Source organism: Callionymus lyra, chromosome 18 (assembly GCF_982586985.1).
Source record: "Callionymus lyra chromosome 18, fCalLyr1.hap1.1, whole genome shotgun sequence".
In the NCBI taxonomy this organism is placed as follows: domain Eukaryota; kingdom Metazoa; phylum Chordata; class Actinopteri; order Syngnathiformes; family Callionymidae; genus Callionymus; species Callionymus lyra.
The window spans coordinates 4,854,343-4,872,568 of record NC_141835.1 but is presented as its reverse complement, the minus strand read 5'-3'; the positions used below and the strand labels follow the sequence as shown (position 1 = coordinate 4,872,568).

The following is an 18,226-nucleotide window of genomic DNA, read 5'->3' as shown; positions in this document are numbered from 1 at the left end:
CAGGCTTCAGGCATTCCCGTGAGGGAAATATGTCCAAACGGCGAGCGATATTGAAAGTTATGTGATGGAGGTTCCTGGGCCTCAGTAGTAGCTGGCGTCCGCCGCTCAGCCTCGTCACATGACGCCGAGGGCGAGCGCTAAAGCCGCCGCACACTCGCGCGACTGTTTCAACCTCATTTCGTTTGAACACTCGCCACGGTTGGTCGACTCTGAGTCCACACTAATCACTCGTCCACGCCGGTGTGCGTTTGATCCGAGGGTTCAGACCCAAAATATCTTGTTAATCAGATTAAACCAGATGTTAATAACTTCAGCTGAAGAAAATAAAAGCTTTTATTTCAACTCACAGGATGTGAAGATTATCGGAGTAAGAACGTTTTTTTTTAAACTATATCGTTGATTTAGGTAGATGGATTAAAGTCTTAGTTAGGATGACATTAAAAAAATAATGATAATTAAAACACTTTTGGGCACATTTTGTTTTCAAAGTGAAGTCAAAAACATGTCCTGCTCCAGCAACATAACAAAGATGTCTAATCACGTGAGGTTTTTTGTCTTTTGTTCAAGATCAATAAATAGCAAAACTTAAAGAAAAAAATGTTTTCTAAAGTTCTTAAAACGACTAATTACGTGCGAAACCAATAAATATAGGGTTTCTTTTCTCCTTAAAAACTTCTTAAACATACATTTTCAGAATAAACACCATAAAAATGTAATGTTTGGTTTGTATAATAGTATATATTAGTATATATCAACGACATGTTTTAAAGTGTGCAGGGAAGAAAAGACAAAAGTCAGAAAGAAAAGTATATCAATAAAATAAAATAAATGTAATTTTGTGGGACAAGAATATACTAATACTTTGGTACAAAGATAAAGTTAAAAAAAAAAAAAAATCAATTATAAAGACTGTAAATATGTTGATTAAATATATATTTTTCTATTTTAATGGCGTTCATTTAAGGAAACGGCAACACTTTGACTGAATCTATGAATATTTTGGAAATTTTAAACCAGACAGGGAGTTGCTTATGAGTAAGTTTTATCTTTTATTTATTATCTTTTAGGTTTTTAATTGTGTTTTCTTTTATCTCTACTAAAATGTCACTCAGAGTTATTATCATCGGTATTATTGTGAAAATATTCTGCACTAATGTATTTCCTGTCATGTTTTCTCATGTCTGTCCATCATCAGAGAACAAGTAGAGACTAAAGAAGCTCCAGATATTCCTCGACCTCAATAATTCAATGAAAAGACTGATTTCATCTCATTTGACCCGAATCTTTTCCCCGACACAAGAGCGTCGTTTGTGTTGATCAAACAAGGAATTTCATTGTTTGGACTTTGAAGAGACTCGAACCGTTAAAACTGTTTGACGCCGAAACTTTGTTTGATGTCAAACAAATATTTAGTGTCATTATGAGGACGACAAATCATCGTCGCGTCGGGTCCGGGCGGTTCAGACGGAGTTCAGAACCAGACCCTTCTCAGAACCGCTCTCATAAATAACCTTATGTGACTTTATTTTCATTACATGTTGTGAACTTTTGTTTTATCTGAAAGTCAACAATTCTCGACTCAATGAGCTTCTGCTGCCAAACATCCAATTTGTTTGGTTTTCTCTTGTGTTTTGCCAACAGAACATGAAGATAAATGAGGTTCGAGTCCATTTAAAACAAACGTTTTCATGTTAAAATGCATTTTTTTAAAGAGGAAACTTTATTTGGTTTAAGAGGTAGAAGCTCAAGATCAGAGGTTTTGTCTGTTTTTTTTGTTTTTTTTTATCAGTTTCAGTAAAATGTTTCTCTTTTAAAACAACTAAACTTCAATCGTTTTATTGTTTTGTAAAAATCCGTCTCGTACATCAAAGAATCTTTAATAACAACCATACACTTTAAACTGAAGTCTGTTGTAAACAATAGTACATGTCGATCCACACACATGTTTTTTTATGTTTGTGTTCATCATAAACACAATCATATACACTTCAATTTCAAGAAGATATTGATGCCTGCCTTGGACCTTGGCTCCAGCAGGGGTTTGATTTATGTGACTTCATTCCCGGATTGTTAAAAAACAACTTTTGGACAAATATTTTAAGAAAATAAACATATATAGTAGTATCATAGTATTAAGAACTTCATTTAAACGATACAATTGACATAAGTGCTAATATTAGCACTAAGCTAAGCCAACATTAAACACTAACATTAGATAGAGTGGCTAAGCTAACATTAGAGCTTATATTAGCTCTAATGTTAGCTAGAGTTGCTCAGCTAAACTTAGTGCTAATATTAGCACTAATGTTAGCTAACATTAAACAATAATGTAAGATAGAGTGGCTAAGCTACTTAGCTGATATTTGAATTAATGTTAGATAGACTGGTTAATCTAACATTAGTGCTAATATTATCACTTATAATAGATAGAGTGGCAAAGCTAACATTAGTGCTAATACTAGAACTAATATAAAATAACATTAAGCACTAATGTTAGCTTACATTAGTTCTAATATTAGAACTGATGTTAGATAGAGTGGCTAAGCTAACATTAGTGCTAATATTAGCACAAATGTTAGATAGAGTGGCTAAGCTAACAATAGTGCTAATATTATCACTAATGTTAGATAGAGTGGCAAAGCTAACATTATTGCTAATATTAGCACTTATAATAGATAGAGTGGCAAAGCTAACATTATTGCTAATACTAGAACTAATATAAGCTAATATTAAGCACAAATGTTAGCTTACATTAGTTCTAATATTAGAACTAATGTTAGATGCAGTGGCTAAGCTAACAATAGTGCTAATAATAGCACAAATGTTAGATAGAGTGGCTTAGCTAATATAAGTGCTAATATTAGCACTAAAAATAGATAGAGTGGCAAAGCTAACATTAGTGCTAATATTACTAGCTTAGCTTGATGCTATGTGTTCTCTACTCTTAAGTGTCCTCTCTGAAGACCTTCTAAAAGACCTTCCTCGGCCTCTGTGACGTCCCGGTCTCGCGCTCGATGGAAAAGTTAAAAGAATCGAGTAATAAACTTCTGTCCGCCGCTACTCTCTGTTAGCTCGGATTAGCATCGAGATTTGTATCCCCGGCAACCGTTGGAACGAGCAGAAGAGCGAACGATAAAGATCTCAAACAAACATCCCGGCTCTTATTTTCCCTTCGCTCCAGACACACCTTTGCACGCCAGCATGTGGCCCAGAACTGTCCCGGTTCTGTTCTGCTGATCCGGCAGATCTGCCGCGAGGAGAGCAACACACTCTGGAGACGCACAAGCCATTTGTCTTGTTTGACACCCACAGACGCACACAGTCCCTGCTGCCCTTCATGTGTGTGTGTGTGCGTGTGTGCATGTGTGTGTGTGTGTGTGTGTGTGTGTGTCGTCAACAACACTTTAGTTGAAGCTCCGCGTCTACAGATGACTGAACCCGGATCACCGGTTGAAATCCCTCTCGACAGTTGGAGAAATGTTTCCACGATCCTTGACCTCTGACCTCCAGGAAAGAGGGATGAGGAGCGAGAAAGAGGAGGAAGTAGAAATCCTCTTTGAAGCGTTTGTGTGAACCACGAGCGGATCGGAACCAGAACATCTGGATGAGTCATCAGTTCATGGACGGGAGCTGAAGGACTTTATTTTTTTGTTGCTTCGATGAAGATCCAAACACGACGGAAATAACCGAGACTGGAAATCGACGCGACTGAATGTTTCACCTCCAGAGATGGAGAATCACAGTCGGTCTGCAGGCGAAGACGCCCACACAGTCATTCATGTGTGTGTGTGTGTGTGTGTGTGTGTGTGTGTGTGTGTGTGTGTGTGTGTGTGAATCCTCTGGACACAAACATTTCCAACCACATCTTGAACATGTTTGTTTACCAGAGGCAGAAGCGATGGTCGTAACTCACTGATGTCCTTGTACTGCAGGTGTGCGTCTCCGCAGACACACAACCACCAGCTACACACCGGCTACACACCATCTCCATGGTGATGACGTGGACGTGTTTCCTTTTTTTTCTTTTTCTGTGGAATATAAAACTGTCTCTTTCTTATCGTCTCCATCTGCTAGACTTCATTTCCTCCTCACGCCTGGATTGACGACGGACGAGCTGGTGGTTTTAGAACCGTCGACTTTAAATGTTGTCGCCTTGTGCTCTACTCTCAGTCTCGTCTGGATGACCTAGCTTAACTCGACGACTGCAGAAGGTTGCATGTCTTTATCTCCGCCCCCCACTGGTAGAATGATGCAACTGCGGCAATATGTCATAAAAACTGAAGCGCCTCTAGCTTCACAAGCATAAAGACTTGCTTCCCTCAGTAGTTTAGCCATAATGTAAACAAATGCAACTGCCGTCTCCAACATGCTAAAGTAGTTTGACACCGGAAAAAACTATTCAAGACTAAAGAAATAGTGACAGAAACTCGACAATTCTTCGCCGGTAAACCGCGAGATTGGTTCTGTATGTTTGGACCCGTGACGCAAACACTATGAAAGCTACAAAAGAGTCAAATCCCACGTTGATAATCTAGACTTTTATCTACGTTTTAAACTTCGAATTGTGTTTCTATGTGAACGTATGTCAGAGCAGGACATGTTTGAAAAACGTCTCAAAACTGCTTCCTCGCCCTCGCCAAGCACAGCTCTCCACCTCCAAGGGTTGTTACAATATATATTCAGTTTTTATAATATATATATTTAAATATTTTTTATCTATATATATTTTATAAAACTTAAATGTTGTTCACAGGGAGATGGAAAACAAATGCATTTTAATGTATTGCAGATCAGGCGCCTGATTAGCAGCCCCTGCGAGCTACAGTGGTCTGTAGGTGTCAAATATGACTTTTCTTTAAAATGTTCTTATCTTCAAATCTAAACAAACACATCCGGCCAAACGATCAATACAAAAATACAATTTGAAAAATACTAAATTACAGAAACTTTTTTTTTTTTCGTAGTTACTTTTAACAAAAAGTCATGATGCTGTGATCACAGAAAATAGTGAAACATTTCGCAACAGAGAGAGAGAGAGAGAGAGATAGATAGAGAGAGAGAGAGTGAGCGAGAGAGAGACAGAGAGAGAGAGAGAGAGGGAGAGGGAGACACAGACAGAGACACTGAGAGAGAGAGACAGACAGAGACAGAGACAGAGAGAGAGAGAGAGAGAGAGAGAGAGAGAGACACTGAGAGAGAGAGACAGACACAGACAGAGAGACAGAGAGAGAGAGCGAGCAAGAGAGAGAGAGACACAGACACAGACAGAGACACTGAGAGAGAGAGACAGACAGAGACAGAGAGACAGACTTAGAGAGAGAGGGAGAGACAGAGAGAGAGACAGACAGACAGACAGAGACAGACAGAGACAGAGAGACGGAGAGACAGACAGACAGACTAAGAGAGAGAGAGAGAGGGAGAGACAGAGAGAGAGAGAGAGAGGGAGAGAGAGAGAGAGAGTGAGCGAGAGAGAGACAGACAGAGACAGAGACAGAGAGAAAGAGAGAGAGGGAGAGACAGAGAGAGAGAGAGAGGGAGAGAGAGAGAGAGTGAGAGTGAGAGAGAGACAGAGAGTGACAGAGAGACAGAGACAGAGAGTGAGACAGAGACAGAGAGTGAGAGTGAGAGAGAGACAGAGAGTGACAGAGAGACAGAGACAGAGAGTGAGACAGAGACAGAGAGTGAGAGAGAGAGAGAGAGAGAGAGAAACAGAGAGAGAGACAGAGAGTGACAGAGAGACAGAGACAGAGAGTGAGACAGAGACAGAGAGTGAGACAGAGAGTGAGAGAGAGACAGAGAGTGACAGAGAGACAGAGACAGAGAGTGAGACAGAGACAGAGACAGAGACAGAGACAGACAGACAGACAGACAGACAGAGAGAGAGAGAGAGAGAGAGAGATAGATACAGTAGATAGATAGATAGATAGATAGATAGATAGATAGATAGATAGATAGATAGATAGATAGATAGATAGATAGATAGATAGATAGATAGATAGATAGATAGATAGATAGATAGATAGATAGATAGATAGATAGATAGATAGATAGATAGATAGATAGATAGATAGATAGATAGATAGATAGATAGATAGATAGATAGATAGATAGATAGATAGATAGATAGATAGATAGATAGATAGATAGATAGATAGATAGATAGATAGATAGATAGATAGATAGATAGATAGATAGATAGATAGATAGATAAACAAGTCAAGCCAACATAAGCCACTGTGGAAATGAAGGCAACTGCTGTCTCCAAGCGATGCTGTAGTTTGGTGGCGACGCAGATGAAGTCACGACTGTTAAACACTGAAGCAAAACTAAACGAAATATAGTTTAAATCAACAAAATGCTATAAATGAAGTTTTTAAAACCTGAACTCATAACATGAGATGAAAATATAATCTGAGACAGTTTTGGTACATTTTCATTTACTTTGATATAAATCAACCGTTGGTCAGAATCACAAGTGTCTTGATCCTCAGCAGACGGGTCTCAGTGACCCGACCATTGAGCAGGACGTCAGCATGACTGGCTTGAAGTGCAGAACATTACAAGCCTGCGGTCATTCAGGCGACAAGACGGAGGAGGTTGTCGGGTCGATTCCCCGCAAGTATTCTCCCTCTAATCCCGCCGCTGCTCATGGGAAATGTGCTGACCTCCCTGGAAGACCATCTGCTGAGTCATCATCCGCGGATGTTGAACGACCAGGTCGATACTTGTTCTCCTGCTACGACCAGCTAGCAGAGGTCAGAGGTCAGAGGTCGTCCATAGTGAGGGCAGCGTTAATGCTAATACATTATTATTGGATGTTTTCTAGAACCAACTTATAAGGATGAGATTGTGAGTCATTTTAGTCACAAGATTTCAGAATAAGATTTTTGTTTAATAATATTATTATTTGGTTCATTTCTTTGTAGTTAAATCATAATTATTTATTGTTGTGTACAATAAACTCATATCTAGCATCTGTACGACATGTCGACGCACAATAATATATGAAAAATATATATAAATACATTAAATAAACAAACATAAATATTATTTTATAACAGTATTATTTAACATATGATAACAAATGTCATTATAAAAAAAAGAGGGAAAATAAAGTATAAAATATAAGATAAAACAGGAAAAAGTATTTCTAAAAAGATACAAATACAAAAAAACCCCGCAAAAACATATTTACAATGTACAGTGTACAATAATAACAATAATATTTTAATTTCAATTATTTAATATTTTTTAAATTTGATCTAAATAAAAAAAACGGTGCCTTTTAAATTCATTCGACTGTTTCCTCGTTGTTTTGATACTCAGACATATGTTGCTTTTTTTCTAGTTGAACATCTTTCCACTGATAAAGTGAACTTTTGATCACTTTCACTGATTTGCTGTAACCGTGATTCTTATAGATCTTATTCTGATGCTGGTCGTTGTTAAACCTCGACGTTCATCTGACGAGTTAAAGCTGAATTTATGAATATTTATGAATCAATCTTTTAACAAACACATGTTGTGTTGTGTGTGAAAATACATGATGTGAACCATCATTTCATCATTTCTTCTCCTTCTGCACAGAATAAGGTAAGGTAAGGTAAAACTTTATTGATCCCTCAGGAGAATGAATCACAGTCAGAATTTATTGTCATTGACTTAATTCAAACCACATGAAAGTTCATCATCCAGACGGTGCACATGACGACACATAAGTAAAAATATAAAAGAAGGGTTAAAAAGACGTATAAAAAGTAAGAAAAAAAGATCAATAGAGACGCAGCAGAGGTCAGAGGTTTTATAACATTGTCTCGTTATTTAATGTGTTGTTTTTCTCTCTGAGATGTGAACCAATGTCTTTATTGATCCTTATTTGTGTTTATTCAGTTCAAAAACTGATCCTGAGTCTGTTTGTGTTCGAGGGACCTGAAGCGTCAGAGGGCAACAGGTGATCAGGTGAGGAACAGGTTAGCAAGGGTTCAGGATGTCGGAGGCAGCGAGAGGTCAAGATGTCACTCTGGGTGGGCAGAGGTCAGTGTTGAAGACCCTCCGTAGTCCTGTCCTGATTCACTCACTTTTATGCTATTATATACCTTTAAACTATGTTAATGTGATGTGTTTAAAAGTGCCAGAATTAACTGATAAAAGTGAAAAGGTAAATTGAATGAAGCAATAATTATGTTTTTATTGCATTAAAATACTTTGAATCATGTGAGTTCACAACCGTTTCCGTTGTTCACACCTGAGGAAGCCAACAGGAAGTTGACGCAGAACATCCTCCTGATGTTATCGTGTAGTTCCAGCAATCGTAGGCGAGAAGCTGCTGATGTGGAAGAGATTGACATCATGAAGTCGCAGCAGAGTCGACTCTCACTCACAGACGAAGACATGGCTGCACAGATCCTGCTGCTGGTGACGTTCTTCTCCAACAACATCCTCGCTGAGATCCTCAAGAAAGAAGGAACGCCTCATCACTTCATCCTGGACAAACCCGTTGACTTCTGCTTGATCTCAAGACGGATCGGTGAGGAGAAGGAACTTCTGTGGAACTCTTCACAGGATTATGGCTCCAGGCTGCAGAGAGAAGTTTATTATGAAATATACTCTCTGGAGGTTTCAGACTCGGGTCAGTACCAAGAACAGTGCTGGACCCAGAACAGCGTGACGCAGCAGAGGAACTCCACTCTCCTGGTATGTGACACACGAAAGATGAGGTTTCAACCTATTCACCCTTATGATGGACAGACACTGGAGCTGAACTGTGACGGTGTGGGACCAAACCAGAGTGTCCAGTGGGCTTTACATCAATCTAACCACAGAACAAGAAATTATGAATTAGCTTTAATCGATGATGAAACATCTTCAATGTACAAACTACAGCAGGTGAAGAACAAACCATCTCTTCTGGTAACGTTTGGCGTCAGTTCTGGTTCGTTCTATTATTGTCTGGAGAAGAACCATCAGAGCTGTGAACTACTGGAGGAGTTTTATGTTTCTATTCAGCCAAATCACATTCACAGCTGGGTGGGAGAGAGTCTGGAGCTGAACTGCTCTGACATCAGTGGAAACAAACCACATGTGTGGATCCTTAATTCAGTGACGAAATATGAAGTGAGTCACAACTACACTCTGATGTTTCCATCACTGACCTTGAACCACACAGGTAGTTACACCTGTGATCGCAGTGATCAGGATCGTGTTTATTACGACCTGTATGTGTGTCCTGAGTCTGACCCGCCTGCTGTTGTGTTCTTCACTGGAGGAGAGAACGTGACTCTACAATGTGGCGAGTGGAAACAGCCTGTTGACATTGACTGGTTCATGAAGACAAGCAGTACTGAAGGAAGAACATCACGCTTATATCAAGAACATGAAGAAAGAATCTATCTCTCTGACACGAGCCTGATGATCACTAACATCTCTCTGGAAAACAGCGGAGAGTTCTGGTGTGTGATTATGAAAGACGGAAGTTGTGTGTTCACATGTAAGACCCTTGTAATGTTTGAAGAGCCAAAGGTTGATCACCATCTAGTGAGGTCTGTGATGCTCAGTGTCGTGATCTTCATGATGTGTGTTGTTGTTGTTGTTGTTGTTGTTGTTGTTGTGGTCTGGAGGAGCAGGAGTAGAGAGCAGCTCCCAGTACCTGTGGAGGAAGTGGAGATGTTGGACGTGTCTCCAGCGACAGCAGATGTTCAGCCAGAGACTCTCTGAGGCGTCAACATGATCCACGTGTGTTTGGATGAATCTTTCTTTGACTGTTTGTAATCATTGTGACTCTTGTTTCCTCTTCAGTGTCAATAAAAGACAGTTTTCTTTCTGTAGAGATGAAGTCGCTGAGTGTACATCACATATTATTCTGCCTTTTTTCTTCTTGTTTTCCTCCTTTCTGCTCCTCAGTCTGGTTCTCTACATGTTACTCAATGATGTCTCTTCTCTTTTCAAATATGTTCTCCAGAAAATAAGGTCAATAATCTCCTTTTTAATCTCCTTTCTGATCACAACTGCTTCAATAATGATGTATTTGACACGAGAACGCAGTACATGTTTCTAAATGTCTCTCATCTTTCTGAGCAAAAGCAAAAAAACATTTCTACACTTGTAAATGCAAGGATTTTTAATGCTTTTATTTTGTTACGTGTTCTATTATTTTGAAAACTTTTAACCAGAAGTTGAAGTCGTTGCTTTCCGCGCGAGTGTCAAAAGACAGAAAAGTTTATGTTCATGAGCAGCAACTCTTGGTAACATGAGGTGAGAGACAAAGATGTTCCAGAGAATCCAGTGTCGACGCTTGATAAGGAGAACAAAGGGGTTTTTTTTATGTGTGTTTGTAACATCTTTACCTTTGTTGATAATGTTGTTTATTCTCTTCAAAATAAAGTTGACAGTTAACATCAGTAAAAAGTCTGAAATACGAAGCCTTTTAAAGTCATCATAACAGAGTCACCAGACAAAACCAAACGACTGCTGCATCAATTTAGATATTTTCAGTGGCAAGGCCTTTATTTTTAATAAATAAGTATTAAATTATTCCTCAAAGTCTTTTCTCTTCATTTCATTTCTTCCCTTCCGCGCGCGCAAGTCGTTCATCCAATCATATTTGAGCTGTCACTTGTGGCCTGAAGAAATGTACCCGAGGCCTTCAGTCGTTTCAGAAGTGGCTCTTGTCCATTGAAATCAAGGGCAGCCGAAGGATTGTGTTAACCAATCAGATTCGAGTTAGCGACACAAGTTCAGCGCTTTGGAAGCTACATGCGTCACAGCTTCCACGACACTGAACTTGTTGAGCGCCTTGAACATGTGACACGTTCATGTCCTCTGATTGGATACTGAGACTCGTCACATGGATCGAAGACGATGACGATGAGTTCATTTAACTGTTTGTCTTTCAACACAAGAGCTTGATCTGGTCACGGATATACTTGCAAAGCCATTTTCAAGAAGAACTTTTCAAGAAAAGCTGGACGTTGTTCAGAAAGTTATGCTAACTCCGAGACGAGTCTTTCACGAGTTTCAAATGATTGATTTATTTCCTCCATGAACTACGTGAGTAAATGCATTTTTTTCTAAATAATGTTGCGCTTTATGAGATCAATAGTGGTGCTTGTGTGTGTGTCGCTTTAGCATGTGTGTGTGTCGCTGAAGAGCGTAGTGTGTGTGTGTGGGGGGGGGGGGGGGGGGGGAAGCAGAGAGTGTGTCGTGGCCATGGAAACCACGCAGACTGTAGGGGGAGTGATATTTTGATATAATGCACTTCTGTTAATTTGATGATGAATGTCTTATTGACGTTTAACAGTTCACGCTCAGATCCCTGTGGTGTATAAAGAACCTTAAAGTAGTTATTGAGACGTGGATTCATTCAAACGTGCGCCACTCACGGCCTTTTTGTGAAATGCACGGCTCGCCACTGGATATTTTCACATCAACTTTGTTTTAACTTCTGGAGTTCAAACATCTCTACTTCCATAAAGACTCCGGTGAGTTTGATCTTCTAATCACTAATGCTACTCGCAGCCACTGGGGGCGCTATCTCAAGCTAGCGGGAGTAGAAGTAAGTAATTTATATTTAGCTGACTGTTCATTTGTGTTACGCCTGCGAAAATTCTGACAAAAATAAACTGTGTGTGTCTATCATTAGAGTTGTGGAGCTTTTATTTTGACAGGTGCTCCGGCAGGTAAAGCAGCAGGTGTGACTCCACCTGCGTGTTTCTCTCACAACACAAACACATCACAAACAAATAAACATTGTGTGTTTCAGAGCTCAGGACAAGCACATCAATGGAGAGACACGAAGATGTTCATGGCTGAAGCGTAAACGAAAGCGACCCTCGCAGGAAAAGCGCTTGACTAATAGTCGAGGGAAGCCCGCCCCCTGCTGGGTGGCGGGTGCATCGATCGTCTCAGTGGCGGATGAATCTGGTCTGAATGTCGCTTGAAATGTCTAAATAAACACTATTAAAGATGGATAATTGTTATTATGGTTGGGTCAGGGTTTGAAAATACGTACTTTTATAATAACTGTGTAGTTTAATAGTATTTCCTATGAATTGATTGTTTGTTTTCACCTCACACCAGCCTCGCGGTCGCTCTGTCAGTCATCCTGCTGATTCAGTTTCCATGGAAACATGAGAAAGCATCGATACAGTTCTGTCTCTTTATGTGTGTGTGTGTGTGTGTGTGTGTGTGTGTGTGTTTGTGAGTCAACATGTGATCAACACAGGTGCACAAAGAGAGGAGGATTGATCACAACATTTATTAATGGGTTGTGCAGGCGAGTATTTCGTCAGACATAGTTTTCCACACGGGCAGGTCGAGGCCGGTCGCACCAGGATGGAAGCGTCAGGAATAGACGAGCGTTTGTGACCTTTGATCCACTCAAATCCAGCTCCGGAGCCCGAAGACTCCAGACGTGCATCCTGGAGTCTGGATCGGCTCCAGATCAGCTGATAAGATGTTTCCATCTCTTCACGTCCATATTTTGAGGAGCGCTTGAGGAGCGAGGGGTCAAAGGTCACAGGTCAATGGAGACGGATGAATGTGTTTCCATTTTCTCGTAGACCTTCTGGCTCCTTCAGTTATGACAACCTGGTTGAGTGTCCTCGAGGGGCTTCACACTCTGAGGGACACTTGCTAAAACCTGCTTAAAATGAGGTGAAAAAAAATGTATTTAGTTGATTTTCAACATCACCATTAAAACCTTCTTCTTCTTCTGCTCGTCCAACAACAGCGAGCAGGTGGATCTTAATCCCACCAGCAGGTGACCAGCGACATATGGTCGTGATCGAGAACACAGGGTTGCCAAATACCAGATAAATACCTCGATGGCCTTTAAAGAGATTTTCCTCGACCATTTTTTATTGCAGCTAAAAATGTACATATATATATTTGAACGTAGCCATTAGTCCAGTCCTGTACACCTGTGGAAGAAACACAAAGAGACATGACATAAATTTAAAAATAAAATAAAAATGAAGAAAAGACTCTGGTTATTTGAAAATATATATATATATATATTTCGTCCTACCAGTTTAAAACAGAATAATAAAAAAGCCTGTAATATATTTAATCATCCTAAGACTAAAGTAAAGAGATTTGTTTTTGGTAGATTATTTCTTTGTTGTAACAATGATTCCAGGAAATAAAGGTCACAGGTGCTGCAGATCAGGCGCCAGATTGGCTGCACCTGTGAGCTACAATGACCTGAAAAAAACTAAAAAACTAAAAAACTCAATCAACGCAGAGACTGTTATATTCTGAAAATGTTAAATGTTATTTTTACTTTTTTTTATCAGGTAAAGAAAACAAGTCCGGCCGAGAAATCTGAAAAAAATTGTGACAGAACATTTTCTGCGCAGACAAAACATTTCTTTCTTTATTTCTTAAACGTATTTCTTTGTTGCTATTGACTCTTTTTTAACCTTCAGGTAATTCCAGGTGTCGCCAATCAGGCGCCTGATTTTCTTTATGACTTTTTTAATTTTCACTAACAATTAACATTTTTGTCCTTTTATCCTCCACAGCTAAAGGAAGAATGAGGCGATGACTGAGGACGAGAGGATATAGTGATGACTGAGTATAAGAAGATACAGTGAGTCCAGCAGTTTTTAAAGCTGATGTTTGGACATATTTTTGTTAGAAAACAAATGAAAGTAGTTACGACTTCGTCAAGAGTCATGTGGTCTGTAAATACTACAACACCAGAGTCAAGTACTGGACAATACTACACATATAAACTTGTTACTACACTATCACAACACCAGAGTCAAGTACTGGACAATATTACACATATATACTTGTTACTACACTATCGCAACACCAGAGTCAAGTACTGGACAATACTACACATATATACTTGTTACTACACTATCACAACACCAGAGTCAAGTACTGGACAATACTACACATATATACTTGTTACTACACTATCACAACACCAGAGTCAAGTACTGGACAATACTACACATATATACTTGTTACTACACTATCACAACACCAGAGTCAAGTACTGGACAATACTACACATATATACTTGTTACTACACTATCACAACACCAGAGTCAAGTACTGGACAATACTACACATATATACTTGTTACTACACTATCACAACACCAGAGTCAAGTACTGGACAATACTACACATATATACTTGTTACTGCACTATCACAATACCAGAGTCAAGTACTGAACAATACTACACATATATACTTGTTACTGCACTATCACAATACCAGAGTCAAGTACTGGACAATACTACACATATATACTTGTTACTACACTATCACAACACCAGAGTCAAGTACTGGGCAATACTACACATATATACTTGTTACTACACTATCACAACACCAGAGTCAAGTACTGGACAATACTACACATATATACTTGTTACTGCACTATCACAATACCAGAGTCAAGTACTGGACAATACTACACATATATACTTGTTACTACACTATCACAACACCAGAGTCAAGTACTGGACAATACTACACATATATACTTGTTACTACACTATCACAACACCAGAGTCAAGTACTGGACAATACTACACATATATACTTGTTACTACACTATCACAACACCAGAGTCAAGTACTGGACAATACTACACATATATACTTGTTACTGCACTATCACAACATCAGAGTCAAGTACTCGACAATACTACACATATATACTTGTTACTACACTATCACAACACCAGAGTCAAGTACTGGGCAATACTTCACATACAGTATATACTTGTTACTACAGTATCACAACACCAGAGTCAAGTACTGGACAATACTACACATATATACGTGTTACTACACTATCACAACACCAGAGTCAAGTACTGGACAATACTACACATATATACTTGTTACTACACTATCACAACACCAGAGTCAAGTACTGGACAATACTACACATATATACTTGTTACTGCACTATCACAACATCAGAGTCAAGTACTCGACAATACTACACATATATACTTGTTACTACACTATCACAACACCAGAGTCAAGTACTGGGCAATACTTCACATACAGTATATACTTGTTACTACAGTATCACAACACCAGAGTCAAGTACTGGACAATACTACACATATATACGTGTTACTACACTATCACAACACCAGAGTCAAGTACTGGACAATACTACACATATATACTTGTTACTACACTATCACAACACCAGAGTCAAGTACTGGACAATACTACACATACAGTGCCTTGTGAAAGTATTCGGCCCCTTGAACATTTCAACATTTCGCCACATTTCAGGCTTCAAACATAAAGATATAAAATTTTAATTTTTTGTCAAGAATCAACAACAAGTGGGACACAATAGTGAAGTGGAACGAAATTTATTGGATAATTTAAACTTTTTTAACAAATAAAAAACTGAAAAGTGGGGCGTGCAATATTATTCGGCGCTAATACCTTGTAGCGCCACCTTTTGCTGCAATTACAGCTGCAAGTCTCTTGGGGTATGTCTCTATCAGTTTTGCACATCGAGAGACTGGAATTCTTGCCCATTCTTCCTTGCAAAACAGCTGGAGCTCAGTGAGGTTGGATGGAGAGCGTTTGTGAACAGCAGTGTTCAGCTCTTTCCACAGATTCTCGATTGGATTCAGGTCTGGACTTTGACTTGGCCATTCTAACACCTGGATACGTCTATTTGTGAACCATTCCATTGTAGATTTGGCTTTATGTTTTGGATCATTGTCCTGTTGGAAGATAAATCTCCGTCCCAGTCTCAGGTCTTTTGCAGACTCCAACAGGTTTTCTTCCAGAATGGTCCTGTATTTGGCTCCATCCATCTTCCCATCAATTTTAGCCATCTTCCCTGTCCCTGCTGAAAAAAAGCAGGCCCAAACCATGATGCTGCCACCACCATGTTTGACAGTGGGGATGGTGTGTTCAGGGTGATGAGCTGTGTTGCTTTTACGCCAAACATATCGATTTGCATTGTGGCCAAAAAGTTCGATTTTGGTTTCATCTGACCAGAGCACCTTCTTCCACATGTTTGGTGTGTCTCCCAGGTGGCTTGTGGCAAACTTTAAACAAGACTTTTTATGGATATCTTTGAGAAATGTCTTTCTTCTTGCCACTCTTCCATAAAGGCCAGATATACTTGTTACTACACTATCACAACACCAGAGTCAAGTACTGGACAATATTACACATATATACTTGTTACTACACTATCACAACACCAGAGTCAAGTACTGGACAATATTACACATATATACTTGTTACTACACTATCACAACACCAGAGTCAAGTACTGGACAATATTACACATATATACTTGTTACTACACTATCACAACACCAGAGTCAAGTACTCGACAATACTACACAATATTTTGTATCGTTGAAACTGTATCATATCAAAAGATTGTTTTCAATACACAGCCCAGTCAGTTGGTGCAAAAAGAAATCCAGTAATTCAAAAAACAAAATCAGGAAATGAATAAAAATACAAATTTAGAAATGTGACGTTTATTAAAAAAAAAAAAATCATAAAAAGACGATAGAATAATGCAAAAATAACTATTGTGAAAATGTTGAAAACATCAGTTTGTTTCAGTGGATTCATTGTGTAACTAGACGTGTCTCCTCTTCATCACCAGCTGCTTCCACACAAACCAAGGTCAGCTTGTGTGGGAGTCTCATCTGCTTCTGCTCCATGAATCCATGAATCCAGCCCGTAAACCCAAACACATAAATCTTGATGAATATTCACGAGCTTCAGTGGGCGGAGTCTCCCGAGACCGTCGTTCGAATATCAAACAGTCCGAGGGAGTCTAACGGGTCTCAAGGTGAGGGGTCTGAGCAGCTGCAGGCCTGTTAGTGGTCTTGATCCAGGAGGACCCGCACCTGAGACCCTCATGGTTTAAAGATCCTGCGGCAGAAACATGCGACGATGGAATAACACATCCATATGTGAAGATCTTTGCCTTTCAGCTCAGCTCTTTTGTCACCATAAAAACCTATGCAACCATTTTTGTATACACAGTTTTTTTGTGTGTAGTACGCAGAGTTACTTTTTTAGTACCTGCTCCGCTCTGGTTCCAAGAGAACCGACTGAGAAAGTCACGTCAAATGACTGCCGGACAATGATTGGTCAGAGAGTGACATCACTGGAGTATAGAGCTGCATGATATTGGAAATAAGTGCGATAATGATATTATTGTCTTAAAGTGCGATATCGATATTAATGCGATATATTTTTTCTTTCACCTAAAAATGTAGCCGTAGGAGCGAGTACTGTATTGTAGGTTCAGGGGTTTATAGAAGGAAAACGATGCAATTTTCCCTTTCATTTATTTCCGTGCTTCGGTGCCGACATGATCGTAGAAAAAGTATCACTTCTAACGCTCAGTCTCGCGGGACTTGCATCAGTTTCCAACCAAATTGAGCGACATCAGAGAGGAGCCGCCGGCGCGTCGCGGTATCACCAAAACAAAAATAAATCCACCTCCTTGTACACGCACACATAACACTTTATAACGCTAACAACTTAGCTCGTTAGCATACGGTGAAGACGGACAGGTTCACACTTGTTTATAACACTTTCTAAATGACGCTAACAACTTAGCTCGTTAGCATACGGTGAAGACGGACAGGTTTGTTTGGAAGTTCACGATCTTCTAAGAAAACAACTGAGACGAGATGAAAAGTTCTTACAATATGTTGCTTTAACAAAGGAGGTTGAAAGAGACGAGTGACTGGATCACTAGTGTTTGACTAGATCATAAGTTAGTATTACTTCACTGGATCACTAGTGTTTGACTAGATCAGGAGTTAGTATTACTTCACTGGATCACTAGTGTTTGACTAGATCATAAGTTAGTATTACTTCACTGGATCACTAGTGTTTGACTAGATCAGGAGTTAGTATTACGTCGCCATAGCAACCGAGCCTAACAAGCTGCGCCGCACAGTTCACAGACAGACGGAGACGTAAACAACAACGAGACATAGAAGTACAAATTGACAACTTTACAGAACGTGACACTGATTGGTCGAAGTGTGTATTTAAGAAATGCTTGATTTATACAACAAAAAATGATTATCAATTATCAATTATCGCAGGTTTTCCATGTACGTATCGCCGAGCCAATATCAAGATATTGATATTTTTTCGATATCTATTGTCTCTATATACTCGTCTCAGTCTTAAACTGGAGCCTGAGGCATTTAAAAAACCATCAAATTCAAGAAATATGG

General features: G+C 39.4%; 1 protein-coding gene across 1 annotated transcript; it reads left to right on the top strand.

The window, feature by feature from the left end:
- Window positions 1–6,533: 6,533 nt before the first annotated feature.
- LOC148060175 (uncharacterized) lies at window positions 6,534–11,936 on the top strand. Its single transcript, XM_087780389.1, has 4 exons — window positions 6,534–6,762; window positions 7,891–7,951; window positions 9,024–9,665; window positions 11,759–11,936. Exons 1-4 carry the CDS (start codon window positions 6,534–6,536, stop codon window positions 11,934–11,936), a joined length of 1,110 nt encoding a protein of 369 aa, XP_087636515.1.
- Window positions 11,937–18,226: the final 6,290 nt, after the last annotated feature.

Coding starts and splice junctions, on each gene's coding strand:
- LOC148060175 (XM_087780389.1), top strand. CDS start 6,534: ATGACTGGCTTGAAGTGCAGAACATTACAAGCCTGCGGTCATTCAGGC. Junction 6,763..7,890: donor CCAGCTAGCAGAGGTCAGAG/GTCAGAGGTCGT, acceptor GTGTTTATTCAG/TTCAAAAACTGATCCTGAGT. Junction 7,952..9,023: donor GAAGCGTCAGAGGGCAACAG/GTGATCAGGTGA, acceptor TCACATTCACAG/CTGGGTGGGAGAGAGTCTGG.